The 27,890-nt window shown below is 45.0% G+C and overlaps 1 protein-coding gene across 5 annotated transcripts in view; it reads left to right on the top strand.

The window, feature by feature from the left end:
- Positions 1-27,890, top strand: part of SEPTIN2 (septin 2) — a 34,939-nt gene that overhangs the window by 4,033 nt on the left and 3,016 nt on the right. For 3 of the 5 annotated variants that reach the window (XM_060624397.3, XM_060624396.2, XM_060624395.2), the window contains exons 2-12: positions 4,324-4,353; positions 6,118-6,238; positions 15,546-15,668; positions 16,260-16,383; positions 17,673-17,807; positions 17,987-18,104; positions 21,873-21,974; positions 22,348-22,493; positions 23,851-23,934; positions 25,474-25,531; positions 26,870-26,972. In XM_060624397.3, coding sequence (XP_060480380.1) covers positions 4,345-4,353; positions 6,118-6,238; positions 15,546-15,668; positions 16,260-16,383; positions 17,673-17,807; positions 17,987-18,104; positions 21,873-21,974; positions 22,348-22,493; positions 23,851-23,934; positions 25,474-25,531; positions 26,870-26,971 — 1,122 coding nt within the window. In that variant the 5' untranslated portion in view covers positions 4,324-4,344 and the 3' untranslated portion in view covers position 26,972. Of the gene's footprint in view, positions 1-4,323; positions 4,354-5,633; positions 5,861-6,117; positions 6,239-15,545; positions 15,669-16,259; positions 16,384-17,672; positions 17,808-17,986; positions 18,105-21,872; positions 21,975-22,347; positions 22,494-23,850; positions 23,935-25,473; positions 25,532-26,869; positions 26,973-27,890 lie in introns of those variants that run through there. The other 2 variants (XM_078450629.2, XM_060624394.2) reach the window with 2 other exon arrangements.

The following is a 27,890-nucleotide window of genomic DNA, read 5'->3' as shown; positions in this document are numbered from 1 at the left end:
ACAGTGGCAGAGGGGATATTTGAAACATTGAATTGGTCATTGCTGAAGCTGGATGATGGGTGGTACATGGGGATTTTGTTCCGTTGTGTAAGTTTGGAATTTCTAGTAAGTATTTTAAAACAACTATGGTGGTAATGGACATCCCTGCCTAGTTAGTGATTGTAATTTAAATAGATTTAGTATTCTGTTGTTGAGAGAATAATATTTGACATTAATGTTTGGAAACACCCTGGATTATATTTAAGCAGTTTCCTTAGAGTTTGTTGCTGAATTTTATCATATGACTTTTCAGCATCTATTCATATGTGATTATCTCCTTTAGTTTGTTGTAACAGCTTTATGTAGGTAGATGCTTTGGGTATATTTCTGGAACCTAATTGCTAGCAAATATTTCATTGAGAATTTTTGCATTTATATTCATGAGTGAGATTGACATACCGCTATCTAGCCAGCTTGCTTTCTTAGGTATCTCTCTGGGTTTGTGGTTGAAGTTGTAGTGTCCTCATAAAATAAATTGGAGTGCTGTCCCTGTTTCTGTAGTGGCTTAAGTGACATGGGTGTCGGATAGAACTCAGCTCTAATTCTGTCTGGTTTTGGTCCCACCCCCACCTCCTTTTTTTTCTTTTAATGTTTATTTATTTTAAGAGAGGAGAGAGCGTGTAAGCAGGGGAGATGCAAAGAGAGAATCTCAAGCTGACTCCGTTGCTGGCACAGAGCCAGATGCAGGCTCCATCCCACAAACTAGGAGACCATGACCTGAGCTGAGATCAAGAGTCAGACGCTTAACCACCACCCAGGCTCCCTAGCATAGTAAAATTTCTGAGGAAAAAAAAGAGAGCCAGTCGCTTAACGGACTGAGCTGCCCAGGGGACGCGCTCCCCCTACCCCCCCCTCCCGGTTTTCATTGGTATATTTTATTCAGCTGTTCAGTACTATTAGTCAGATTTTCCAGTTCTTGGTTCCATTTTGGTAATTTATAGTGTCTAGGAAATCGTCCATTTCTTTCGGGTTTTCAGATTTGTGACCATCTTTTTTTAAATTATTATTATTTATTTTTGGGAAACAGACAGAGTGGGAGAGGGGCACACAGAGGGAGACACAGAATCTGAAGCAGGCTCCAGGCTCTGAGCTGTCAGCACAGAACCTGACGCGGGGCCCGAACCCACAAAGTGCTGGATCATGACCTGAAGTTGGACACTCAACCAACTGAGCCACCCAGGCGCCCCAGATTTGTGACCATCTTGATACATGTCTCCTGAGTCTGTGATTATAGCTTTTTTTCCATGTTTGCTTTTCTTTTTTCCTTAATTTTGACTTGTGGGGAATTTATTTCAAAGAACTAGCTTTTGGATCTGTTTATCTTCTATTGAGTTATTTCATTCGTTTCTTCATATTGTGAGAATTGAATTTATTTTCAGTGTTCTTTAATGAAAATATCTGAAACCCAAATTCTCATTTGAACCGGCAGAGCTTTTACTGTGTCCCATAGATCTTGCTTTTGTCTTCCCATTGCTTTCTGGATAGCTTGTGGTTTTGCTTTTGTTACCCTCATTGATCCAAGGGTTATCCAGGATTGTCCCAAATAATTGGGAGTTGTATTTTATCTTTTTTCCCCTAGTTTTAGCAGGTCAGAAGTTGAGAACATAAATTGTAAAAATATTTTTTAAAGTTTAAATTTTCTCTATAGTAACATGATAATTTTTAAATTTTTTCTTTAACTGCTTTTCTTCTATTACCTCAAGATTCTCTATATCAATTCTAATTTATTGGCTGTATTACTCAGTCCTCTGCCCTTGCTCATACTATGTTTACTGAATCTGTACCATTCTGAGGGGTGCTGTTAAAGTCTCCCGCTTGTCTTTTATTTTTACCAAGTCACCTGGTATTTTTCTTAGGCTTTCCTTGTGTGTTTATCTGTTGTAATGATTTGCATGTGCAAGTTTAGGAATGTTGTATTTTCTCCATCCTTTTATGATCATGATTACATTTTAATCTTAAATCTCACCCGGGGTTAATACCAGTAATGTCTGTCCTGCTCTCTGTGTTTGGCTAGGCTGGTATGTTTCAGCCTGTCCCTTTGTTTTCAGCATTTTTGCTACTTTAAGAATGTTCTTCCACTTAATGATTGATTTTATTACTTTTTCTTTTTCCACAATTTTGCTAGCTTGATCAAGTTGCTATTCCATATTTTTCTCTTAATTTGGAAGTTCCGCTATAATTTTTCTTTAATGGTTACTTTTTCTTTTATAGTCACTTAATTTCTATATTTGAAAAAAAGACTAAAGCTCTTTCTTCCACTGGGACCATCTGTATTCCGTCTGACCCCTCACTTCTCCCTTTGGAATGTTTTACTTCTGTGTTCTCACTCTTGCCCTCAACTCTTAAGTAGTTTCATACTAATTCTATATTATTAATACAATTTTCCTAGGATGTCCCTTTCCATTCAGGACACCTTAATTCATTCCAGATAGTTTGTTAATGTATGGGCCCTGCTCTTTGTTCTTCTCAGGAAAATATTCTCTTGTTATTCTTTTTCTCCCTCTATTCCTTTTTTACTGACAAGAACTCTTATTGCTTGCCAACGGGGCACGCGGGTGGCTCAGTCAGTTAAGCATCCCACTTTGGCTCAGGTCATGATGTCACGGTTCATGGGTTCAGGCCCCACATCAGGCTCTGCAGTGACATAGGGGAGCCTGCTTGGGATTCTCTCCCTCTTTCTCTCTGTCCCTCCCCTGCTCACGCTTTCTCTCTCTCTCAAGATACATAAGCTTTAAAAAAAAAAAAGTTAAAATAAAAACAAGGTAGATTGCCTAGATTGTTTCTCCAAGACTATCTTTTAAATCATGATTTCCTTCTCTGTGTTTTTGCCCTTGCATTAAGTTTTCTAATATTTGATCTTCCAAGGTGAATCGCAGCTGTAACCGTTTGTTCAGTTGAGTTACCAAAGTCTGAGTTTGAAAATCATGTTTTGTTTTAAGTAGTATACTTGCATCTTTACCGTAGCGTTACTATTTTTTTGGTTCACGTTATTGCCTTCCTCTTCCTGCAGCTTGCCTGTGGAGCTCTTCTCGGAGACAGGGAGTTGGGGTCACTTATCATCTTACTCCTGGGGTCCTCACACTCAGGGACTCTGTTCTCCAAGCTTTTCCAGGATGCACTATATTCGTTTCCTTGCCAGAAGGTTCTTCAGTATTCACTTCCTGCTTTTGTTCTTCCTAACATTCCTACTTTCCTTTAAGTTTACTTTAATTCCACCACCTAGGCTTGGAGCTATCCACTCCCCCTCAATCACTGCCCTTCCCTTTTAGCCCAGGCCTTACCTAATGCTCCCTTCTGAGCCATAGAAGCAACAAGCGGTTTACAGACTGCATGTGAGTTCTCAACTCTCCTCTGCCTCCCTTCTTGTTCCAGTGGGACACGTGAGGTTAAGGCTTCCCATGGGCCACTAAGAACGAGAACAAAGACTGTAAACTTACCTTCTGTGAAATAATACAAATCCTACTGCTGTTGGCCTTTGTTAACCAAACTGTGCATGGGGGTGCAGGAGCCTCACGTCTTCAGAAGTGGTTGGGAACATTTCCATTCAGAAGGGAAACAGTGTGCAGTCTTCAGGAATGTTAAGGTTTGGGGGATGGGGAAGCAAGAACACGAAGGGCATAAGTTTCTAAGCTCCAGAGGGAATCAAATCTGACCTCATTCATATCTTTTGACCTTGTTACCAAAGACTGTTAGCCTACAGACTCCATGTGCCCCAAAATTTCAAGTCTTCTAAAATTCGTATTAAATTCCAACTATCTCTAAAACTATTGTCATGTTCTTCAAACACTCCAATGCCTTCAGTCCTTTTTCCTTTAATTATAAATGTTGCTCTGAGTGCCCCATTGTCTAAAACTAGTTGTCAAGAGCTCAGGGAACCTCCCAGCAGCAGACATAGCTCTATAAGTACGCTTTCCTTGTTGAAAGGTTTCGAAGAGGGAAAGGAAATTATAGAATTCCAGAGGTCATGCGATTTTGTCTTTTTCTCTTGTTGTGTCCCTGGTGCTTAGCATATAATCAGTACTAGAAAAACGTTTAGACTTTGTTGGAAATAAGGAACGTCTGTATGTGTACATACGTGTATGTGGTTGACTTAATTGACCTAATTTTTTATATCTAATTTTTAATGAGATGATAATTTTCTCATTTCTGTAATTTGATGCAAGTAACAAGTAAAACAGGAACTGTTGATGCTTTAGGTGTTAAGTCTGTGTACATGTCAATTCATACTAAAATGTGTGTGTGTGCATGCATATATGTATATGTGGGGTTTTTTTTTTTTAACAGATTGAGAAAACTTCACTGAAGATGTCTAAGGTAAGAGATCACACTTTTTTTTTATTTTTTTTAAATTTTATGTGTTTTTTTTTCTTTTTTTCTTTTTTTTTTGAGAAAGAGCGCATGCACACTAGCTGGGGAGGGTTTAGAGAGAGAGCTGTCAGCACACAGCCCCTCGCAGGGCTCAAACTCACAAGCCATGAGATCATGACCTGAACCAAAGTCAGATGCTTAACCAACCGAGCCACCCAGGCACCCCCATGTGACTCACTTTTTTTTTTTTTTTTTTTAATTTTTTTTTTTTTTTCAACGTTTTTTATTTATTTTTGGGACAGAGAGAGACAGAGCATGAACGGGGGAGAGGCAGAGAGAGAGGGAGACACAGAATCGGAAACAGGCTCCAGGCTCCGAGCCATCAGCCCAGAGCCTGACGCGGGGCTCGAACTCACGGACCGCAAGATCGTGACCTGGCTGAAGTCGGACGCTTAACCGACTGCGCCACCCAGGCGCCCCCCCCATGTGACTCATTTTTAATATGACTGATATATTTGATTTGTTGAGGCAGTGTATAATTTAATTGACATTCTAAAACTTTATTTTTGAACTTTATTTTGAACTTTATTTTTGAACTTTATTTTTTTAGATTTCCAATTTGTTTCTCAGTACATCAGTAACAATCCATTTAGCCTCCTTTACATCATTTTCAGCACACCAATCAAATAATAATTTAAAATTCTAATCATATTTCATCATGAAACTTACAGGGTTCTTAGACTTGATAAATTGGCTTATATCAGCTCTTGCAGATTAGCCCAGAGCCCTGAAATAAATTAGTTTTGAAAGACATGCTGAGAAAAGCAGAACTTGTGGTTAAAATTGCAAGATTATTACTTTCCTTTGCCTTTTATTTTTGAATGTTTCAGTGTTCATTACTGATGCATAATTACCTTACTAATTTTTACTTTTTAGACAAGTATGAGTCGGGAACACTGATGAGCAAAAAACCAAATAAAAATTAACCATAATTTCATCACCTAGAAATAACCACTAGTAACATTTTATGAATATTTTTACATCTGCGCATGTGTGCATATGAATATATGTTTCCAAAATCCTAAAGGAAAAATACTATCTTATGTCTTGGCTGTCAAAATTAATAAAGCAGTTGGTGTATCCTTTTTTGATTTCCTCACATTTTTAGTATGCTGTGCCTAGATTCTATAGCTTTGATACACTTGATGGCATCTCCGATTTATTCCACCTGTCCAGGAATATTGATGCTTCGTTGTCCTCAGCTGTGATTCATTTTTCATTCCTAGTCTTCTCTTTGATCTTTGAAGCCCGATGCTCACATCCCACCCCTAAATGGCCTGCCTCACCCTTGATGGCACTGTTGCATAGAGCTGGGAATAAACGGGAGACACGGCTTGTTCCTGAACACTGTTCACAAATGCATCACACCTGATACCTAGAAGGATTGGCTTTTAGAAACTATTCTTCTGCTAAGTTTGTTCTGTGAAACCACTTTCAGTTGTGGCATTACTTTGTAAGTTTGACTGATTTTCCTGCATGTAATAATAGTAGATTGGTTTATCTTTTTAAAAGTGTTAAGTGAATACAATCAGTTTTCTGATACAGGTGCTTTTTTTACAAAAATGTGGATTTGTTTATGTATTTTTTTTAATTTGTGGGAACTAATGACACCTATGTTTGACACCTATGTTTGATATGTTTGATTATATCTTAAAAGCAACTAATAATGTGGTTTTTTGTTTGTTTTTTTTTTGTAAAATCTTGTTTTAGCAACAACCAACTCAGTTTATAAATCCAGAAACTCCTGGCTACGTTGGATTTGCAAACCTTCCCAATCAAGTTCACCGAAAATCAGTGAAAAAAGGTTTTGAGTTCACACTAATGGTGGTCGGTAAGAAATTAACCTTTACACCTTACACCTTACACCTTTGAGCTTATTAAATATGCAGGTGTTTCCTCTCCTCAACCTTTAGGGTATAATTGTGTGACCTATAAAGTCGAAGGGAATATTTCTTTATTGTCAGGATCAAATAACTGGGGAATTTGAAAAAGATTCTTTAGAAAATTTTTCTGAAGAGTAAAATCTTAATATTTCTGTCGTTTCCTTATTTGTATGTGGTGGAAGTATTCACTCATTATGCCAGTGAGCCTCCAGAATGGCCCCAGTGATCCTTGCCTCCTGGAATTTGTGATACTTTCTAGCCCCTTCCTACACTGAGTGGGACTTACCCGTGTAGCCAGTAGAACATGGCAGCAGTGAAGGTGTGTGACTTTAAGACTGGGTCATAAAAGACATTGCAGCTTGCCCCCTATCTTTTTTTGAATCACTCTGGGGGATGCCATCCACCATGTTGGGAGGACCCTTCGGCAGCCTTATAGAGAAGCCTCACAAGGCAAGGAGCTGAGGGCTACCAGTTGCTGTGTGTAAGCTGTTCGAGACCTTCCCTAACAAAGTTATAAACAAGCTTTGAAGGATCAAGCTGGGTGAAAAATTAGCTACTTGTCAGGACAAAACCCATCATTCATTAAAGATGGAAATCAGAATCCAGTGTGCAGTGTAATATTTACACTTGCCATCATCCAGTAAAGAGTTGTAAATGCAAAGAAGCAAAACGGCGTGGCATGTAACCAAGAGAAAAACCAGGTAACAGAAACAGATCCAGAAATGATAGAGATGATAGAATTAGCGAACAAGACCTTTTACTATTTTAAATGTGCTCCTGCTACCTAAAGGAGAACATCAATATAAGAAGGAAATAGAAGATAACCAAAAGAACTTAAATGGAACTTTTAGAGATGAAATTTTTTTCTGACGGAGCTAACAGCAAATTATATACTGCCGAAGAGAAAGGGCAATAGAAAGCATCCAGACACCGAGTAGAATAAATAAGAAAAGCACACCAGGGCACACAATAAACAGTTGGTGAAAGCACTGATAAGAAGGAAAATCTTATAAGCAGGTGGGGGGCGGGGAACAAGCACATTACATGCAGAAGGTCAAAGGTGGAAAGGACCACTGACTTATCAGATATGAGCCGTATGCAGTGATAGTTTAAAGTACTGAAAGAATAAAACCATCAGCTTAGAATTCTGAATTAATCAAAAATTACCTCGAAAGATGGAGATTTAGAGAAAGATGAAATATAAACATTTTTAAGTAAAAGCTGAGAATTTGTCACCGTCAGATCTACACCAAAAGAAAGATTAAACTGGGTTCTTCAGGTTGACGGAAAAGGTAGAGCACTGGAAATGGCAAGTGTGTTGGTAAATGTAAAACACTTTTCTTGGTTTTTCATTTCTGTCGAACGTAGTTTTAAAGCCAAGTTAACAGTGTTTAACATGGAGTAAGATGAATGAGGGCAGCACGGGACGGGAGGGTGCTGAGCTGATGTTACGTAAGGGAGGGCTGCTGCGTTAGTGGTGCGTGTTATCAACTCCAGAGCAGCCACTAGGGAAGTCAAACGAGGGTTTGACTCAAAGCCAATAGTTTTGATAAAATAGAATACAGAACACTGTTCAATCCAGAAAGCAAAGAAACAAGAGATGAGACAAATGGAGAGAGGGCAACACCCTAGCGGAAGGGGCATAGCCGTGACTGGGACAAGAAGTCAGAGGGAGAGAGTAGGAGCCTGAAGGACCAGAATGGAAAATCATCATGCAAAGCCCAACCATAAGAAACCCACAGCAGCTGTATTGATACGAGACAGAGTAGACTTTGTGTCTACTACCTGGGTATTCCCAGAGATAAAGAAGTATGTATCCTAATGATGCAGGGATGAGTTCAGAACGACATCATTTTAAACGTATGTGCACCTAGGGGCGCCTGGGTGGCTCAGTCGGTTGAGCGTCTGACTTCGGCTCGGGTCGTGATCTCGTGGTCCATGGGTTCGAGCCCCGTGTCAGGCTCTGTGCCGACGGCTCGAAGCCTGGAGCCTGCTTCGGATTCTGTGTCTCCCTCTCTCTCTGCCCCTCCCCCACTCATGCCCTGTCTCTCTTACTCTCAAAAATGTTAAAAAACAAATTTTAAAAAATAAATGTATGTGCACCTAATGATGGAGCTTCATAATGCACGATGCAGAATCTGAAAGAGAGAGGAATCTGAAGGTTGATCCAACTGATGTTGAGAGCACTGTGCTGAGAAACCCCACGGTATACATTCTTTTCAAGTGCACGTGGAGGATTCACCATAGATACTCTGGTGAGAATATTTTAGTAGGCCAACATTACCCTGTAGTCCATGATGAGAACGTATAGACAATTCACGAGCGTAGACACAGACATCTCAATAAAATTTTAGCAAGTCCAGCAATACATAAAAATGCTTAATACATTAAGTTGTACTATAATGCAGTATACACGTGTTCCTTAAAAATCACCATGCTGTGGGGCACCTGGGTGGCTCAGCCGGTTGAGCGTCCAGCTCTGGCTCAGGTCACGATCTCACAGTTCGTGGGTTCGAGCCCCGCCTCGGGCTCTGTGCTGACAGCTCAGAGCCTGGAGCCTGCTTAGGTCTCTGTGTCTCCTTCTCTGTCTGCTCCTCTCCCCACTCATGCTCTGTCTCTCTCCTTCAAAAATAAATAAAAACGTTAAAAAAATATCACCATGCTCTGCAATAATGCACTTGAAGCCACAGGCTTCTGGAGAAAATACAGGCACAAAAGTTGCCTCAGGGACCTATTAGGAAGAAGTGAGGAACATAATAAAAATGGTTTTACAGGTTAAATGGTTTTACACTTGTTAACTGGTTAAAATAATCATACTGTACTGAATACGGGCCCTATAGCTTGACCAGTCTCTGAGGTTTGTCAGAGTGGGTGTCGGGAAATGGTGGATGGGAAGCTGTGTCAGGAGAGGTGAGTGGGGATGGTCCACGATAACTGTTGAACAGAGGTCACTGGTGCTGAGGGGTGCACATTATTGAAAATGTTCTTTCATGGCTTGATTCTACTGGATACAGTTTTTGACGTTCACCTCGTTTGTCACCAGTGAAATCACACGAGCAGATACAATGCTTGTATCATGTTGAAGTTGTTCCCTAGTATATCAGTTGTGTTGGAACAAATTCTCACCTTCAAGGCATGTGTTAATGGCAAAGCTGTCTATGCATCCTAATGAATGGGGTTTACCTCAGGAGCACATGGGTTTTGGGGGGAGGGGCTTTTGTGTTTTTATTTGTTTATTTGTGGAGAGAGCATGGGGGAGCAGGGGAAGAAGCAGAGGGAAAGAGTGAGAGAATCTCCACGACCTTGAGATCACTACCTGAGGCAAAATCAAGAGGCCAAAATCAAGTGACTCTTAACCAACTGAGCCACCCAGGCGCCACCCCTTGGGAGTGCATGATTTAACATTAGAAAGTTAATCTGTGTGGTTCTAAAGGGGAAATTTATGCTGTCATCTAAAACATGCGGTCGCAACAATTCAAACCCATTAAAGATTTTAAAACTTTGTAAACTAAAAAAAACAAGGAAATTTTCTAAAACATTCTTAATTGCAAGTGAAATGATTTGTGTATGTTAAAAATTGTAAGGAATCCCAAAACTACTATGGTTAATAAGTAAATTTTATCAAGTTGCAGGTTCTTTTTTTAATGTTTTATTTATTTTTGAGAGAGATAGAGTACAGAATCCAAAGCAGGCTCTAGGCTCTGAGCTGTCAGCACAGAGCCCGACGCAGGACTTAAACTCGTGAACCACGAGATCATGGCCTGAGCTGAATTCGGACGCTTAACTGAGTGAGCCACCCAGGTGCCTCCACCAACAAGTAATTTTAAAATGAACTTGAAAAGACTGTCAAAAACAATGGTAACAAAAAACTTTTATTTAATGTATGTTTGTTTATTTTTGAGACAGAGGGAGACAGAGCATGAGCGGGGGAGGGGCAGAGAGGGAGGGAGACACAGAATCCGAAACAGGCTCCAGGCTCCGAGCTGTCAGCACAGAGCCCGGCACGGGGCTCAAACCCACGAACCGTGAGATCATGACCTGAGCCGAAGTCGGACGCTTAACCGACTGAGCCCCCCAGGCGCCCCGACAAGAAACATTTTAAAGGACAGTACCATCCATAGGAATGTAAGAAATGCACCATGCTTAGGCTAACTTAGCGGAACGGGTGCAGGACCTTCACTGACACCATGGCAGCACTGCTGAGAGAAAGACAAGCTGTGAGACCTGCCAGTGCTCCGGGTGTGCCCGTGACCGTGCACACCGTGCCCGTGACTCTGCCCCTAGAGTGACCCATCGAGTCAGCACATTGCCAGAGTCACACCAGGCTTTTTAAAACAGAAATGAACAATCTGGTTCTAAAGTGTGAATGTAAGTGCAGAGGGCCTAGAGCAGACAGAACCATTTAGAGGGCCTGTACTATCTGATTTCAAGCTTTCCCAGCAGGAACCATGACAGCGTGGTGAGGGTGGAACTCCAGAACAACTGAAAATACCAGCCCGAAGACCCGTGTACACATGATCAACTGATTCATGACAAGGGTGCCAAGGTGACACAGAGGGGGAGAGGTTAGCCATTTACAAACAGCGTTGTACCAAGTGCATGGTCGTGTGGTGGGCAGTGAACGTGAACCTTCCTTCACACTGTACAACACACTTAACTCCAAATGGGTTGTTGGCTTAACTGTAAAGCTGTAAGAAGTCTAGAAGAAAACGGGCAAGAAAATTTTCATGACTTGCAGTAAGCAGATTGCTTAGGACGTGAATAACGCTAATCACAAAATAAATGAAAAGTTGCACTTCGTTAAAAATTCTCTTCAGAAAACGACAAGAGAAGGTCATAAACTTGAGAGGGCGTTCACAGCACCACGTGCAACGTAGGACTCCTATCCGGAACATAAACCCGAACAGCTCAGAAAGAAGATAGGCTACCCAGTTACAGAAAGGACCACGAGATTGGGACAGACATTTCATAGGAGATCCTGAATGGCCAGGACCCACGGGATCCCACCACACACTCACTGGAATGGCTGAAATTTGCCAACAGCCTGGTAGTCCAAGTGTTGGCGAGGATGTGGACAGACGCACCTCTCCTAGTGGCTAGTGACAGTGTAAAGTGATAACAACCACTTTGGAAACAGTTCGGTGCTTTCTCAGCTGTTACTCCCTGTGTGACTAGACCGTCCGCTCTTAGGCAGATACACAGGAGAAATGATAGCACGACCACAGAGACTGCGCCTGGACGTTCACAGCTGCTCTCCCTGCAGTGGCCCAAACTGGATGTAACACAGGTGTACCCAGCAAGAGGGTGATCAACATGTCACGATGTGTCCACATGAGAAAAGGAAACGGACTGCTGATGGATGACATGACGTGGATGAACCTCCAGAGCTAATTGTGCTGAGCCAGAATAGCCAGATAAAAGAAGGCATGTTGTATGATCCCATGTTTGTGAAGTTCTAGAATAATCAAAACCAGTCTGTAGAGACAGAAAGCAGATTGGTGTATGCATATAATGACACGAGAGGGGTAGAGCGGACTCTGACTTAGGCAAAGGAGCTCTCATGGTATGGAGATCCTTTCTATCTTGAGTTTACTTATCTGAGTGTGTACTTGGTCAGACTAATCCGTCAGTACAGTTCAAATGAGTGCACTTAACTGTTGAACTGAGGTGTATGTGAGTTACACCTCAGTAAAGTGGGTTTCAAATAAAGCAAGTAGTTAGGGAATTAAAGGTGAGACGGGTAGTGAATAACACCTAGAAACTTAACCACGAGAACCCTCAACCTTTAAATTGTACCTGTTAGAAGCACAAGAAAAATGATATACAGGTATCCCCTGCTTTCTGAAAGTTCCTGGCGTGCCACTTTTATGAAAGGCCTGTAGTGTAGTGCCTGTTTTCAATAATAAAAGACCAGCAAGAGCTCAGCATCGGTTTTGCAGCAAGCAGCAAGCCGTTGCGGAGGCAGCACGCCCGCCGAGCCTCCTCTCGAAGCGTTTCCGTGTCCAGCTGCCAGAGCTCTGAGCTGTCTGAGAGCATCTGGACTTTATCTCGACTGATTTTGTGCACCTGTTATGATGTGTTCTAAGGTATCAGAATGGCTGAGGGGTGATTTTTTTTTTTTTTTTTTTTTTAAAGCTAGGGGTGTCAAAAAATGTTTCCATCTAAGTGAGTGGTATAATGCTTTTTTGCTTTCTACCATTTGGGCTTAGGAACAGTCTACTTTTGGGTAGAGGGAGAACCTGTATCAGGAAAAGGCCAGTGCACCCACCTTGTAAGTCAGACGCTATTGCAAAAGGTGTTTTCAGAATTGCAGATAACATCTAAGGGAATAAGAAATTTCATAAAAAGATCATATATGCAAGTGAAAAACTACAAATGTTTGGGCAGCAATCTGGAAGAAACTTAAAAATCACAAATAAGTTCTTTAAAGACATCACAGATCAAAGCCCAGTGGCAGGTTGCTTGTGAGGGAATGTGGTGCCTGTGCTGCTGAAGTCTGGCCAAATGGTGATAGTTGGTGATAGTTCATACCAAGTTTCCAGCCTCCCCACGAGTATTGGGGGTGGTGGGTCTGTTCACAAGAAAAGCAAAATTAAAAACAGAAAGCCTATTGTCAAATATATATATTAGCTGGTAGAAAGTCCGAAGAATGGATAGTGTGACCAAATTCACAAGAGGGTTACAGAATGAACACTTCCGAAGACTTTGGAACTAAGCTAAGAGAACGAATCCTTGTAGGTTCACGCGTCCTGAAAATGCACACTTGTGTCCTGGTGGACTCGTTCATGAGGGCACATGCACCTGGGACCTTGGCCCCTCTGAGCCGGGCCTGCTTGTGCATCCTTACCCCGTGAAATGGCTTGGCTCTGGGCAAAAAAGGGATCACCTCAGAGTGCTGCCCTTCGGGGCCCTCCCAGGTGGCCCTGGCTGCAGGGTGTTTGAGAAAGCAAGCGCTTTCTTGTGTTGGTTAAAATCGAAAAGTAAATGTGAGGAGGACACCCTCCACCCAGTTTAGGAGCTTTTTGTTTCCTAGCATTCCTGGCTTGGCCTAAGTTTTGTGGGGGGATGGGAGGGTTCGCCTAGGTTTTAATTGGAAGCTTCTGGGATCTCTGGGACCCTGAGCCTGATGGGATTTCAGGATGCTGTAAACCCAAGCTCCCTTTCCTCCTGTGCATAGTCTTCATGTGGTGGCGCCCCCTTGTGCCTGGTGCTGTGTATCTCGATTGGTGAGAACGTAAGCCGTTTTGTAAACCCCGAGTACCTCCCATCCCAGTCAGCTTCTGCTGTCATCACTGGTGCAGGACAACTACATAGGTTTGCTCAGCCCCGTGTATTTTATGCTGTGAGATATACATTCCAGGGCCTCTTGAGCTCTTGTGTCTCGCATGTATAGGCGCCTGAGAAACGCCTCTGGGACAGAGATACTGGTGAACGAGAAATCACAAAGCTAGCCACTCCCAGAGATTCGGCCCAACAGCAGCATCATGTTCTGAGTTTATGAGTTAATTACTTGTAGGTGCTGCCTGAAAGCCATTCCGAGGGAAGATGCTTCCACCCTTAAAGTGAAGATTTGTAATTCAGGATCAGACATTGGAATGTTGCAACTGCTTTTTTTTTTTCTTTTAAAGAAGGTGTCTCTACTCAGACACCTGTGCTGAGATGTCTTCTGAGCCCCATTCCCTTTCAGCTTCATTACCCACAGCTGTCACCACTTCATTGGTGGCAAAGTAACCTTGCTTGTTTGTCGTCTCCCCCACTGGACTGCCAGTCTGCACGGGAGCAGGAATTTAGCTGTCCAGCACATGGAGCTGTGCCAGGCACACAAAAAGACTGAGCACTCGCTTACTGGCAAGATCTCTTCGTTTGTGATAAAAACTGCTGGGCAGTTTGTTAAAAGGATAATTTGGTGGCATATTTTTATGCTCTTTTATTTGGACATGTTCAGCATGTAATTCTGGTTTTGTCCCCTTGGTGGTCCTTTCCACGTATGAAAATCGCCATCCAATTAAAGTGCAGTCCTGATTTTATATGTCTACTCATTTCAAATTTACTCTTGTACTTCATTTTACCGGAAATAATTTTCAAAACAGATGTGTGCTCCTTCCATGTGCTGCGCAGGACTTAGCAGAGGGAGGTTCAGACCAAGAGACCCAGGAGATGGTCAGGCACTGAGTTCAGAAGCACTTCTCCACGCGGAATGTAGCCTTAGCTGATAACAGCTACAGTGAAATGATGGCATCTGTGCATGCTTCCTTAAGATGTAATATTTCATTTTGTGGGGGGGTGGGGAACGCTTGGGTAGCTCAGTAGATTAAGCTCTGACTCGATTTCGGTTCGGGTCATGATCTCACGGATGATCAGATCGAGCCCCGTGTTGGGCTCTGTGCGAATAGCACAGAGCCTGTTTGGGATTCTCTCTCCCTCTCTCTATGGATGACCCTTCCCTGCTCGCACTCTCTTTCTCTCAAAAAAATAATAAACATTTCTAAAAGATATTTAATTTGTGGTGTTTTGCATCCTTGAAGTTAAGTTGCAGATGCTCAGAATACAAACGTTACTTAAGAGTGTTCAGAATTCAAGTATTATAGTAGTTGAAGAGCATTATTAACTCATTATATATTCGAATGAGTATGTGTTTCTCTTAATTGGTCATGTCACACTCAACAGTGTTGTGTGGGCAGGCTGTCTGACCTGAGGCAGCTGCCGGGCCAGTGTTGGGGCACGGAATGTATGTAAAGCAGGAAAGGGAGGAGGTGGCCTGCCCCTGCCTTGGCGACAGGAGGAAGAAATGCAGACTGCGACGCAGCCTTGGGCGTGTGTTCTGGTTCAGGTTCCCACAGCTTGGCGAGCCATAGTGCACTTGACATTGGTAGATCAGTTTCGTGAAAATTGGGAACTTTAATAATTACCAAAACTCATAACTGAAAACCTTTGCATTCTATTTATCAAAAAATAAAGACCCACCTCTAAAAGTCCATCGTATACATTTGTGAAGAACTAAGGGTATGTTTCTGATCTCACCATGTGGGAATTCTGGAGACTCAGAGACCTTGATTCCAATCAAGGCCCTGCTCTGGACAGCTCTCTGAGCAAACGCTACTTAGTAACCTTCGAGCACCCATTTCCCCGTCAATGAAGTGGGGAGAGTCGTACCAAATTGGTAGTGGTCATATGGAGTGCAGAGAATGGGGTTTGTGAGGGCTTAACCTAGTGCCAGCCCACACGTAAACTCAGGAGATGAACCATGTCTTACAGGTCAAGTCATGACAATGTTTTCATTTTCATCTAAAGGTGAATCGGGTCTAGGAAAATCGACTCTCATAAACAGCCTGTTCCTGACCGATCTCTACCCAGAAAGAATCATACCTGGAGCCGCAGGTACAGAAGCCCCCACAGGACTGTTAAGTGTCGTGCTACATGAGAGCTGCTGAGAGCACATAATTGGTGTTTTTGCCTCAGCTTGAAACACAAGGACAAGCGTTCTTTCGGTCGGGAAAGGTGCTGACCTGCAGCCCTTGAGTCTTGGTTGTAGACTCGGCATCTGTCCACGGGTCCATCGTCTCCGAGTTTGTTTTCCTTTATGGTAAAGTAGAAGGAATAGCTTCTGCCTGTATTCTGTGTTTGACGGGAGGGCTGGGGGATGGTGTTTCCTCAGGTGAGAGTTCTGTAAGTGGCTGACTGCCACGGGTGTGGGTATCTGCCTGCGCCTGCTGTGTGAGCAAAGGTCATAATTTTCAGTGTTGGCATTTTAACTTTTCCGAGCTGCCATTTCGTCTTCACTTCCAGGTCTCCCTTGCCAACTCGGGGGTTATTTTTACACAGTTCTTGTGTTAGCTCGGAAAACCTTCCTCTAGGAAAGGTAATGAGGTTCGTTTGTATCTTAATAAGAAAGTAACAGGTCGTTTCTCCTCTTGTGAACTGGGTCGGTTTTTAGGTACGTTCTCTCATTAAGTTTGTTTCTTTTTTTAGAGAAAATTGAAAGAACTGTCCAGATCGAGGCTTCGACCGTGGAGATTGAAGAGCGAGGGGTCAAGCTGCGCCTGACAGTGGTGGACACACCCGGCTACGGGGACGCCATCAACTGCAGGGATTGGTACGCTCCTCGGGGACACGGGGTCCTGGAAGTGCTATGGTTACTCTAATGTATTCAGGTTTCATAGCATTAATGAGTGATGACTAGGCTTGAGGTAGCTGTGTATAATAATACGGTGAAACAGTTGACGAGTGTGCTGATTGTAACATTTGAAGTGAGGAATTTCAGAGAGAAGGAGTATTTTTTCTGGAAGAGCCAACCATCCATCAAATGCTAGTGTAAACGAAACCCCTTGATCTGAATCAACCCTGGCCAGCGGGGAAGACTGTGGTCTAGCCCTTTCCCTTAGAGACTCGGTCCTTGACATCGTGAGCAAAACTAAGGAAAGCTACGAGCAGAAGAGCAGTCTGTCCCTGCGCTGCGCAGAGAGCACCACGTTCATGGCAGAAACTGCAATTTCTTACGTCATCAATGGACAGCATCAACCTGCCAGCGTCTGATGAGGGAAGGGAAGGAAGGGGAAGGGTCTCCCGTCTCCTCTCTTTGGGACTCGCTCCCTTGGGTTCACACTTTCACACGCCTGTCCCCGCCGTGTGTTCTGCTGCTGCCCCTCTGCCCTCTGCACAGTTACAGTCCTTGCGACAGCTGGCGGCCCTCTGTCCACTCAGTCACCTCAGGTGCTTTCATTCACTTTGTGTGTTTGTTTTAAATGTTTATTGAGAGAGAGGGTGCGCATACATGCACACCGGTAGGGGAGGGGCAGAGAGAAAGGGAGAGCGAGAATCCCAAGCAGGCTCCTCGATGTCAGCACAGAGCCCGACACGGGGTTCGATCTCATGAACTATGAGGTCGTGACCTGAGCCAAGATCAGGAGTTGGACTCCCGGGGTGCCTAGGTAGTTCAGTCTGTTAGATGTCCAGTTCTTGATTTCGGCTCGGGCCAGACTCTCAATGGAGCCTGCTTGGGATTCTCTCTCTCCTCTCTTTGCCACTCCCCACCTCCCATTGGGGTGTGCGTGTGTGCTTTGTCTCTTTCTCAAAATAAATAAACATGGGGGAAAAAAAAAAAAAACCGGATGCTTCACTGAGCCACCCAGGCACCCACCTCGGGTGCTTTTACTTACTCCCTTTGGGCCTTCAAGCCCCCTGTGGTTGGGGGAGATTACGCTTGGCGCACTTTCCAAAAACATCCATCTTGCCAAACATAGGAGTCAGTTTTCCGTCCCCATCTTGTAAGTGATTGTCAAATTGTATTTGGTGTGGAGGCAGGGGACAGAAAAAGCCTGCGTCTTTGAAGTTTGGGACTGCCTGCCTTTGGAATCCGATAGTCAGTATTTGTGTTTCTCACAGTTTTAAGACCATCATCGCCTACATTGATGAGCAGTTCGAACGGTACCTGCATGACGAGAGCGGCTTGAACAGGCGGCACATCGTGGACAACAGGGTGCACTGCTGCTTTTACTTCATCTCCCCTTTCGGCCACGGGTATGTGGGCCACTGGCCGCAGAAGCCAAGTGTGCTAGAGTCTCGTCTTTACTCTGTGGGCTGATCGTTGCCCCCAGTTGCACATTTTAATACAAGAATTGAGATAATTTTGAGAGAACAAAAATGTGTGATCTCTCTGCTCTTCCCCTAAATTCGTGGCACTGTCTCACTCCTCGCAGACTGAAGCCCTTAGATGTTGCATTTATGAAGGCGATACACAACAAGGTGAACATTGTGCCTGTCATTGCCAAAGCCGACACCCTCACACTGAAGGAGCGGGAGCGCTTGAAGAAAAGGGTGAGTGTATTTTACTCAGGGTAGCTGAAGGCCAGGTGCCTCGGAGAGAGAGTGGAGGGGTGTCCTGAGATGTGGGGGAACAGGTAGGGAGGCTGGTGGTTTTTTGAAAAACACCTAACAGTTGTAGATTTTTAGGATTTTGACAAAGATGTCAAGTTCTTATTCTTTGTAATTCACCTTAGATGAAAATACTGTCCATGAGTAGAAGGGACACCATGTGTTATGAGAGTGGAATGAGTATGGAAGTGTGATCATCTCTGTGAAGTTTTGTTATTTTATCTAAACATTTTATTGCAGCCAATTCATTTAGGAATGTATTTCAGTTGTAATCGTTTGGTACCATAAACGTTTCAAGGGCTTGTGTTTTGGCCATTTAGAGGTTGCCTTGCACTTGTCCATCTTCCAGCCTGTGTGACTCTCACCGCCCAGCAGCCCTATGCCGGTCATTGGTCTCTGGTGTGTCTTTGTTGATTCTTTCGTATATATTTTTTAATTACTTGTCTTTTTTATTCAAATGCTCATTAAGAAAGTCCAAGTTTACGAGCGCCCGGGTGGCTTGGTTAAGCCTCCAACTTTAGCTCAGGTCATGATCTCACTGTTCATGGGTTCGAGCCCCAAGATGGGCCCTGTGCTGACGGCTCTGAGCCTGCAGCCTGCTTCAGATTCTGTCTCCCTCTCTCTGCCCCTCCCACCTTGTGCTCCATCTCTCTCTTTCTCTCTCTGAAAAATACACATTAAAAAAAGTTTTAATTGCTAAAAGAAAGTCCAAGTTCATATGCTAAATTCTATAAATAAAAGTTCTCTGAATTATCCATAAAAGCAGTTGTTGTTTACAGTGACATACCTATTTTTCCAGAACATGGTTTACCTCTGTTTTTGTTTTTACAGAATGGGATCATCGCGTACATATTATTCTGCTGTTTTCACTTTCTAAGAATACCCAGCACACACAGAAAACACTCCCCCGCATCCTTACTCAGCTTAGAGCAACACACACACACACACACACACACACACACACACACACACTCACACACTCAGGAGCATTCCCGGCACAAACTCTCTCTTCAGTGTGTTTCTTGGCTTCCCACCCCCACCCCTCTATTCCTGGCGTCAGGGATCTTTGCTTAGCTCACTTGTGTGTTCCAAAAGTTTAGAACAGTACCTGGCACATTGTAGGCACCTGTCTGTCTTCTGACAATTGTAGAAGTCAGATACATTCTTGGAAAGGAAATCGATTGGCTTTTAAAGTTACAAAAGATAGCTGAATTTCCCTCAAAACAAATGTGTAAGGACTCACATTCTCAAAGCAGCATGTGCGCATGCTCCACCCCTGCCAGAACTGTCCTAGATCCGGCACCAGGTTTTCTAAAGTGTCTCCCATCTGAGAAATGGGAAGCGGTGTCTAGTTTCCGCGAGTGTTTTCCACAAGTGTCTGGTTCCTATGCGAGTGAGTATGTATCCTGGTGCCTGATGCCTGTTAGTGTGCTCTCTGAGGTTTTTAGAGCCTGTGTTGCGTTTTTATTGCCTTTTTATTAATTAACGGATATTCTTGTGTTTTTGGACCTAGTCTGATTTTTGTGTTTTCACATTTTTCTTGATGTTTTCTGTCATGGCAGAATTCTTCAATTGTATGGACTATGTCAACCTTTTCCTTTGTCGTCTCAGTGCCTGCCAGCCTTTTAGGAAATATCCAGGCCTTTGGAAGAGCCCCTGAAAGCTTAGGCATGCTTTTGCTTGACAGTATGTGTTTTAGTAATGCCCACTTAAGGAAACGCCACCTTTTATGATAGGCATATTACATTGGATTTCAGAGAGGTGGGGGAACCAGGGTCAGGGTTAGAATGTTTTGTACACCCATCTCTAATCCTGGGCCCAGAACTCTTAGGGCTTGATTTCCAAGTCTGAAATGAATTGAAATCCTTTTTTGCTCTTTTCTGTTTCATCTTGGGCCTTTGTAATCCCTCCTCTTTATCTGGTTTCTTCCCTGTGCCTCCTGCTGTACTCCCGCTCCCTCATCTAAAAGAGCCTCTGGCAGATCTGCTTTAGTCCTACCCTTCCTTCGTCTCTAACTGGCTCCACTTCATCCAGCAGCAGGTCTCCTGTCTAGGGTCTGGCTGCAGACCCTCTACCAGCCTCGGGCCTCCCCAGTGGGTTGGCCGCGCTCTCGGGAGACTGGGTCTTTCTGCCTGCTTTGCCACCTATCTTCCAAGCCACGAATGTCAGGATTGCTTAGTATAGTTTAGATCGTGTCATCTCCTGTGGCTTTTGCTTTTCCTTTCAGAGAATCTTTTTCACGTGAACTATGTGTGTAAACAGGAGATAGCCGCGCCACCCCCACCCCCCCCCCCCCCCCCCCCGCCGCCATCCCGGTCCTGAGCTGGTTACCCAGCTTCCCTGGCTCCACCTGCACCCCCATCTTTGGTGTGGCTGCCTTTGATTCATCACTTTCTTCCTCTTTTCCGGTTGGAAATCGCCCATTTACTGCATTTTGTCAACTCGGTTCTCATCCTTGTCTCGTCAGCCTTGTCCTGATGGGGCAGCAGGGATGGATGATGGGCAGGAAAGAGGAACAGATGGAGGAGGTTCTTGCTCACTGCTGGGCTTCTCCCACCAGTGAGATGGTTCCTCTGCTTCCTCTAGGAGGGAGGGCTCTGAAAGCACAGATGGTCCAGTTGGAAGGGGAAGGATGTTGGGAGGAGGGAGAAAGACCTCTTTGCGAGTCCTGAATTAGTGCAGACAACGCGTTAAGTCCCACAATCTTTGATCCTTTCATCGTAAAGGCCCCAGAGTTCCCGTTAAGAACCCCCAATGCCAGAGCAGGGTTCAAAGCAGGGGTATTTCTGCCCACTCGGCGGAGGCGAAGCTCCAGTCTGCCCGTATCTGCTGGCGCTCCCTGCACAGAAGGCGCTTGGGGGCTGGGCGCGGGCTAGCCAGCGGGTGCGCAGCTGCTTCCTTCATCTCCAGCCCAGGTTTTCGTGCCCTCTGGGCCACTCTCCCGCTTGCTCAGTTGGTCTGAGTGTGTGGTTCTATGGCTGCCACTTTTTGCCTCTTGAACAAAACCCAGAACCCAGCTTGGCTTCCAGGGAACTCTCCGCTTGGTAACTCCAGTTATTCTTCTGTCTTCCCCAACCTGGAAGCTGACTTCCTGGCCACCCTGGGTTTCGTGGTCCCTAGAGGCCCTCCCTCCCTCCAGCCCTCACACCTGCCGACTCCTCGGGCAATGCTTGTGGCTCTTCTGGGGCCTGCGGCGTCTGGGTGTGCCACTCCCTGGGTACGTGTCATTCCTGAAGCTGGTGGTAGTGTGTTTCCTGTTAGCTGCCGTGCCGGAGTGATTGTCTGCCTGCTGCTCTGTGCCCTGAAAGCAGCGGCACGCTGTTATTGTCATCCTGGGCAGAGGGGGTCCCCTCAACATGCGAGCACGGGGCCTTTCTTAACAGGAAATCACTTGGCAGTCAGTGATCAGCTTGATTCTGTGTTGGCATTTGGATAGTTCTGTTTATTGGGTTTATTTGGTTTGGTTGGTTGGTTTTTTTGAGAGAGAGGAGAGAACATGAGCAGGGGAAGGGCAAGAGTGGGAGAGAGACTCCCAAGCGGGTTCCGTGCTGTCAGCACAGAGCCCAATGTGGGGCTCAATCCCACGAACCAGGATCATAACCTGAGCTGAAATCCACACTTAACCAACTAAGCCCCCCAGGTGCCCCAGGCAGCCTTGTCTTTAATATGAGTTGTTTGGTAAAATTGCTCCTGTCTTTGTCATTTTTCCAGATTCTGGATGAAATCGAGGAACATAATATCAAAATCTATCACTTACCCGATGCAGAATCCGATGAAGATGAGGATTTTAAAGAGCAGACTAGACTTCTCAAGGTAAGAACACCTCTCCAGGTGCCCAACACGAGTCGCTCCTGCTCTGTCATGAGCACCCTGGAAGGAGTTGGCAAAGGGCCATATCCAGGACAGCTGACCTCTGAGAGACTCATAGTGTTTTGCATTAAATATATTTTGATACAGCTGCCACCTGAGGTTTAGAAATCTTATTGCGGGTTTAATATGTTTCCATCGAATTTGTCCCGTGTGGAACACACGTGTCCTTCTGAGTGAGCTGTCCTACACCATTAGCTGTCCGAGGAGATCTTGCAGTAAGCCGCAGCGTGCTCCGTCTGTGCCTGTGTTCGTGTGCTCACGGCGAGAATTGGGCTTCCCGGTGGGGCCCCGGTCTACCTCATGCGTCTCTCTCCAGGCCAGTATCCCATTCTCCGTGGTCGGGTCCAATCAGTTGATCGAAGCCAAGGGCAAGAAGGTCAGAGGCCGTCTCTACCCGTGGGGCGTTGTGGAGGTGGAGAACCCGGAGCACAATGACTTTCTGAAGCTGCGGACGATGCTCATGTAAGACACCCGTGCGCTCCCGTTGGCAGCGCCTATAGCAGGAAGCAGAGCTTTTTGACCACAGGGTGTGCGTGTGGCCTCGCAGACAGCTGCCGGCGCCACGGGTATTAGGCGGTGGGGCCGCCGCACCTGTTGTGGAAGGCCCTCACCGGGAGCTCTCTGTGGTTCTACAGAACCAGCCTCTCCCACTCGAGGCCTGTGGCTTAGCACCCTCTCCTTTCTCATCAGCCCGCTCTCTTGACGCTGAAAGCAGACTGGTCCTAAACTGCGGCCTGGCCACGCCCGAACACCTGCTCTGGGCACAAAGGCTCAGGTGCTGCAGGATGGCAGGCAGCCTCCCTTCCCGCCCTGGGGCCACCGGGAGGGTCCTCAGTGCACTCTCAGCACCTCCCACAGGCCCGGCTACAGCAGCACACGTTTTCCCTCTGAGAAGGAGAGTTCGCATTTAGTGACATACACGCACATGCTATTGCTCTTGAATCAGGCTGAAAGGAAGAGTGTTCCTAAAATCTAGAATCTCTTTGATTAGAAGAATTCAAAGAACAGATGAGGTACATTTTGAGTAACTAAAAATTGACATACGTGCTCATCGACGTGTGTCTTGGTTGAGCAATTTTTAATAAACAGAAAAAGCACCAAAACTAGAATTAGAACGACGCCACAAGCTTTCTCAGGCGTCACTTAGGTCACTCGGGATGGGTCCTTGTGGTCATGCTGCTGTTTGCTGGCAGCTTCCTGTGTGCTTCTTAGAGTGACGGAGAGCCCGCCACCCTCTGCTGTCACTGGTCCCGTTCTCTAGACTCTAAGCAGCAGACAAGAATGCCTCATTGTCACTCGTTCCTGGCAGTTTATGTATTTGAAAGAGCCGAGCCAAAAAAACGATGAGTGTTTTCTGAGATGATTAGAAGATGCAAAGTGCTATCTCTAGTTTTTCTAAAATATTAATACTTTGTTTTATGGTCTTGCTGAGAGCTTACACTGACCCAACTCTTTTAAGCTTGAGAAGTCAAGAATAGTCGAAAGAGAGAAAACAAAAAGTACGTTGTGTTTCAGACATTGTTTACCTAAAAGGGTCTGCTGAAATCTCTGCCTCTGTGCACCGGTGACAGTCTCATGCAGAGGTGGGCAGTGCCTGGGGGAGGCATCCCACGGAAGGGCCTCTGTACCTGACCCTGTGCTGTGTGCTTGTGCGCCCTTGCTCGTGGTAGGGAGGAGAGAGAGGCCTCTGTAGCTTCCTTCCTGTATCCAAAGCTCCAGCAACTTCATGTACGATTTAGAAGTAGCAAGTGGGGTTTTAGTTTCTCCGTGCAGATGGCTCCGCACTCAGCCGGCCTTGCTGTGCCCTTTTCTCCTCCAGCACCCACATGCAGGATCTCCAGGAGGTGACCCAGGACCTGCATTATGAAAACTTCCGTTCCGAGAGGCTCAAAAGAGGTGGCAGGTTGTTACCCCCAATTTACACTGTCCTCCTGCCCATACTGCGTCACAGAGTCCCACTGGCCCCCCTTCCACCTGTCCTACTCTGTCTTCCTGACTCTAAGCAACATGATTTGGTTTCCTACTCAGAAGCTCTTTCCAGGTACTTGTTGCTCATGTCACTGTGTCGTGCTTTGTTTAATCTGTCCAAGGTAGCTTTCATCATCTGCACGCAAAGAACAGCTTTAGGTGGAAAGGCCAGCGACTGGTCTCTAGAACGTCACTCTGTCAGTGAGGACAGACTTCACGTGATGTTACGAAGCACAGCTCCCCGGGTGGGGTGAGCAGCAGCCCGGCTCCTCAGTGACACAGGCGGCTGCCCTCACCTTTCCTGTTTCACCATCGGAGTGGGTTTTTACTCAAGGTCTGTGTGTTGTGACCTGATTCGTGTCTGGTCACATCACATCTCTGCCCAGTTTAGCTATCAAGGTAGTGACCTTCATCACTTACAAAAAGAGTTTTCTGCACAGTAGTTGCTCCCACATACCTGATCCACAGGAGCACGTTCCAGTGCCCCCAGCAGATGCCTGGCCGCGGATGGTGCCAAATATTCTGCCCATGCACCTGTTTCCTGTATGTACGTGTCTGCGATAAAGTTTAATCTATAAATCGGATGCAGTGAGGGAGTAACAACAACAGTAATACGGTGCCACAGTTACAGCCACGTACTCTAATCAGAGTACACGAACGAGCTTCCTGCCCTGCTCTCACCGCGCCCCTTGTGATGCTGTGAGATGCTAGGATGCCCATGTGATGGATGAGGTGAGGTGGGGGGAATACCTGGACGGCGTGTCGGAGCCCTGGGCCGCTGCTGACCTGACGCTTGAGAGGGTCGCCTGCCTTCGGATGACAGCTGACCACGGTCCACTGAAACCGCAGATAAGGGGGAGGCTGCCGTGTTGTAGTTTATTTTAAAGTACTCACATTCTTGACATCTGGTGGGTTTGTGTGTGTATACAGGGTATATGTTAAGGTCTGCTTTACCATGTTATTTGTTTGGGGACCAGACATTAATTAAGATGGGTTTTAGAAGCCACAAGAACATCCCACTGTGAGTGAGCCAGGCATGAGTTCACGAAGAGCTATGTCCTCATCGCTCAGAGGGCCTCCCTCACCGGCATCTTCTGTGTGTGTGCTCAGGCCCTGCTCCCTCCCTTTTTTAAGTGAACTTGTTATGGTCTATGTCCGTAAAGAGCTTACCTTAAAAAAGAGTATTCTCCTGATAATGTCTCATATTCCTCGAGTAAGTAAAGACCAGAGTGTCCCAGCCCCGCTTGGAGTTAGGAAAGTTTCTTGAATTTACCATTTCACGATGTGCATTTTTCCAACATTGTCTTCTTATCTGTTTATGTCGTTAATCAGAAAAAGAATGCATGTGGGTAATTTTAGATAGATAACATTTCTCAGAAACATAAAGTGAAATTTTACTTTGGACATTTGTCATCAGAAATAACCAGCTAAATTAGTTGCGATGTGATAAATTGTAATTTCGTTCAACTCTTAGAAAAGTGGACAATGAGGACATGAATAAAGACCAGATCCTGCTGGAGAAGGAAGCTGAGGTAAGTAGAAAAGGGTTCCTGTTAAGTCTAAAGGCCTGTAGCGTGCATCCGTACGTCATTACAGTTTTCTTTCCTTACTCTCTTAAGGGATACGTCATAGGTCACTAATTTATTACATGTACATCGGTATGTGTCGTAGATTAGTGTTTTGCATGTGTTACCGTCTGATCTCCAGTAGCAATTTAGTGGGAAAAATTGGGGAATAGTGCGAATTTAGTGACTTTAGTTACTAAGGCTTAGCAAATTTGATAATTTAGTAATATTCAAAATTTAGTCGCTTTCCTATACCTGGACAATAACCAGTTGAAAAATATAATGAAAGAAACTGCCGTTTACAACCATTAACAAAAACTTAAGAAGAAATACGTAGGACTCATACAGAAAAGAAACTGGAAAACTCTACCGAAAACAGTTTTCAAAGTGTAAATGGACACATCACTTTAGGTAGGACGCTCAGTGCACACAGATCACAGTGCTCTCTAAACTGAACTCTATTCCAGCAGAACGGTGGGGTTTGCGAAATTCTTCTGGGGGAAGCTTGCTGACATAGTTGTGATGTTTGATCTGAAGACTGAGCACAGGAGGGTCAGGGAGACTAACCCAGGAGGGCTGGCTCCACTGCTCCTGGAAATCCAGAGTGGGGCACAGGCTTGACGGGCTGATGACATTCACAGCTGGAAATAGGTCCAAAGTTTAAACAAGTGTCTGTCGTAAAGGTGGATTCTGTTAGGGCGGTGGAATTCAAGCATATCCAGGAAATCCTCAAACAGGCAAGCCTTTTCGAAACAAAAATTAAACTCACTTCTTTGGCCCTAAATTAATTCAGTATGGATTAAAATACTTAAATGTTAAAAACACGACTACAAAGTTACCTGAAGAAAATTTAGGTAGATACTTTATAATGCTTGCCTGGAGGCCTTTCTAAACCAGTGGAGACCGTAATGATGAAATTTGATGAGGGTGGCAGGGAAGGCCCACTCAGCACTGGAACAGCTAGGGCCTTGCTGCCTTCCAGAAGAGCCCAGTCCTACTCCCCACCCTGAAGTGGCAGCCTCTTTCCCACCCTCTAGGTTAAAGATTATCTCCTGTTGCCTTTACTGAATTGTCGTGTTCATTGATCGTTTCTGTTTCTTGCTTGAATTGCATATTATCATTTGCTTGGTTTTCTATTGTTGTTGGTTCTTTTACTGATCTGTGGGAGTTCTTTGTAAATTCTCTATAATGTTTTGGGAAAGCATGGAGGTTGAAGTTTTAGGAATCATGAGAACACCTCTAAAGAATGTCCAGGGAGGACGGACCTGGAGAAGCAGTAACCTGTCTGCCCCTCCTTGCCCACAGCTCCGCCGCATGCAGGAGATGATCGCCAGGATGCAGGCGCAGATGCAGCTGCAGCTGCAGGGGGGGGACAGCGACGGTGGGGCCCACGGGCACCACGTGTAAGGTAACAGTGAAGCCTAGAAGACGTGTGTGGTTCCAGACACCTCAACCTAAATGTAATGGCAGGCACCTCCTCCTTAAGTCTTACTAACGTTTTGCGCGTTGAAGCTCTGTCTTTAACTTTATTACCGACCTTAAAGGAGACCGTGTGGCCTCTAAAAGATGGAACCTTCTCCCCTGCCAATGTAGAAAAGATTTTCCATATTTTCTGAGCTGATAAATGTGATTAACGAAAATAAGTTAAATATTTTAAAATAAGCTTCGCTAGGGGGCCCTGGGTGGCTTAGTCAGTTGGGCATCCAGCTTCGGCTCAGGTCATGATCTCACAGTTCATGGGTCCAAGCTCCACGTCGGGCTCTGTACTGACAGCTCAGAGCCTGGAGCTGCTTTGCATACCGTGTCTCCATCTCTCTCTCTGCACCTCCCCCACTCACACTCAGTCTCAAAAATAAATAAAACGTTAAAAAAAATTTTTTTAATAACCTTTACTAGTCATACAATTGGAAATTTATTGCAGTTGAAAACATCTCTTCGAAGAGAATTACAAAGTGTTATTAAAACAGTTTTTGCAAACCAAAGGTAAAGGTGACGTGAAAAGGTGAATTATCCCAGGTAGGCCAGGAGTTCCTTGATCCAGACTGCTGATCCCACCGAAGCCCTGCTCCGCCCCGTGGTAATCAGTGAATCTCGTAGATGTCTAGCCCGGTGTGCGCTCACCTCCCCGTTTGAAGGGAATCTGCAGACAGCAGGGACCCAGGACCAGGAAAGGGCAAATGTTCCCCTGTATTCTGTGGACAGGTGTCTGTGGAACTGCTGTCATCACCTCCCAGAGGAAGGAGGGAGAGGTTAAGTCAAATACAGGCCCGAGGAGGAAGCAGCTATGTGGGTTTCAGGCAGAGGCTCCATGGAAGAGAGATGCTTA

Source organism: Panthera onca, chromosome C1, assembly GCF_046562875.1.
Source record: "Panthera onca isolate mPanOnc1 chromosome C1, mPanOnc1 haplotype 2, whole genome shotgun sequence".
Lineage (NCBI taxonomy): Eukaryota > Metazoa > Chordata > Mammalia > Carnivora > Felidae > Panthera > Panthera onca.
Note: the sequence above shows the minus strand (reverse complement) of the source record. Positions and strands in the feature narration are given on the sequence as shown.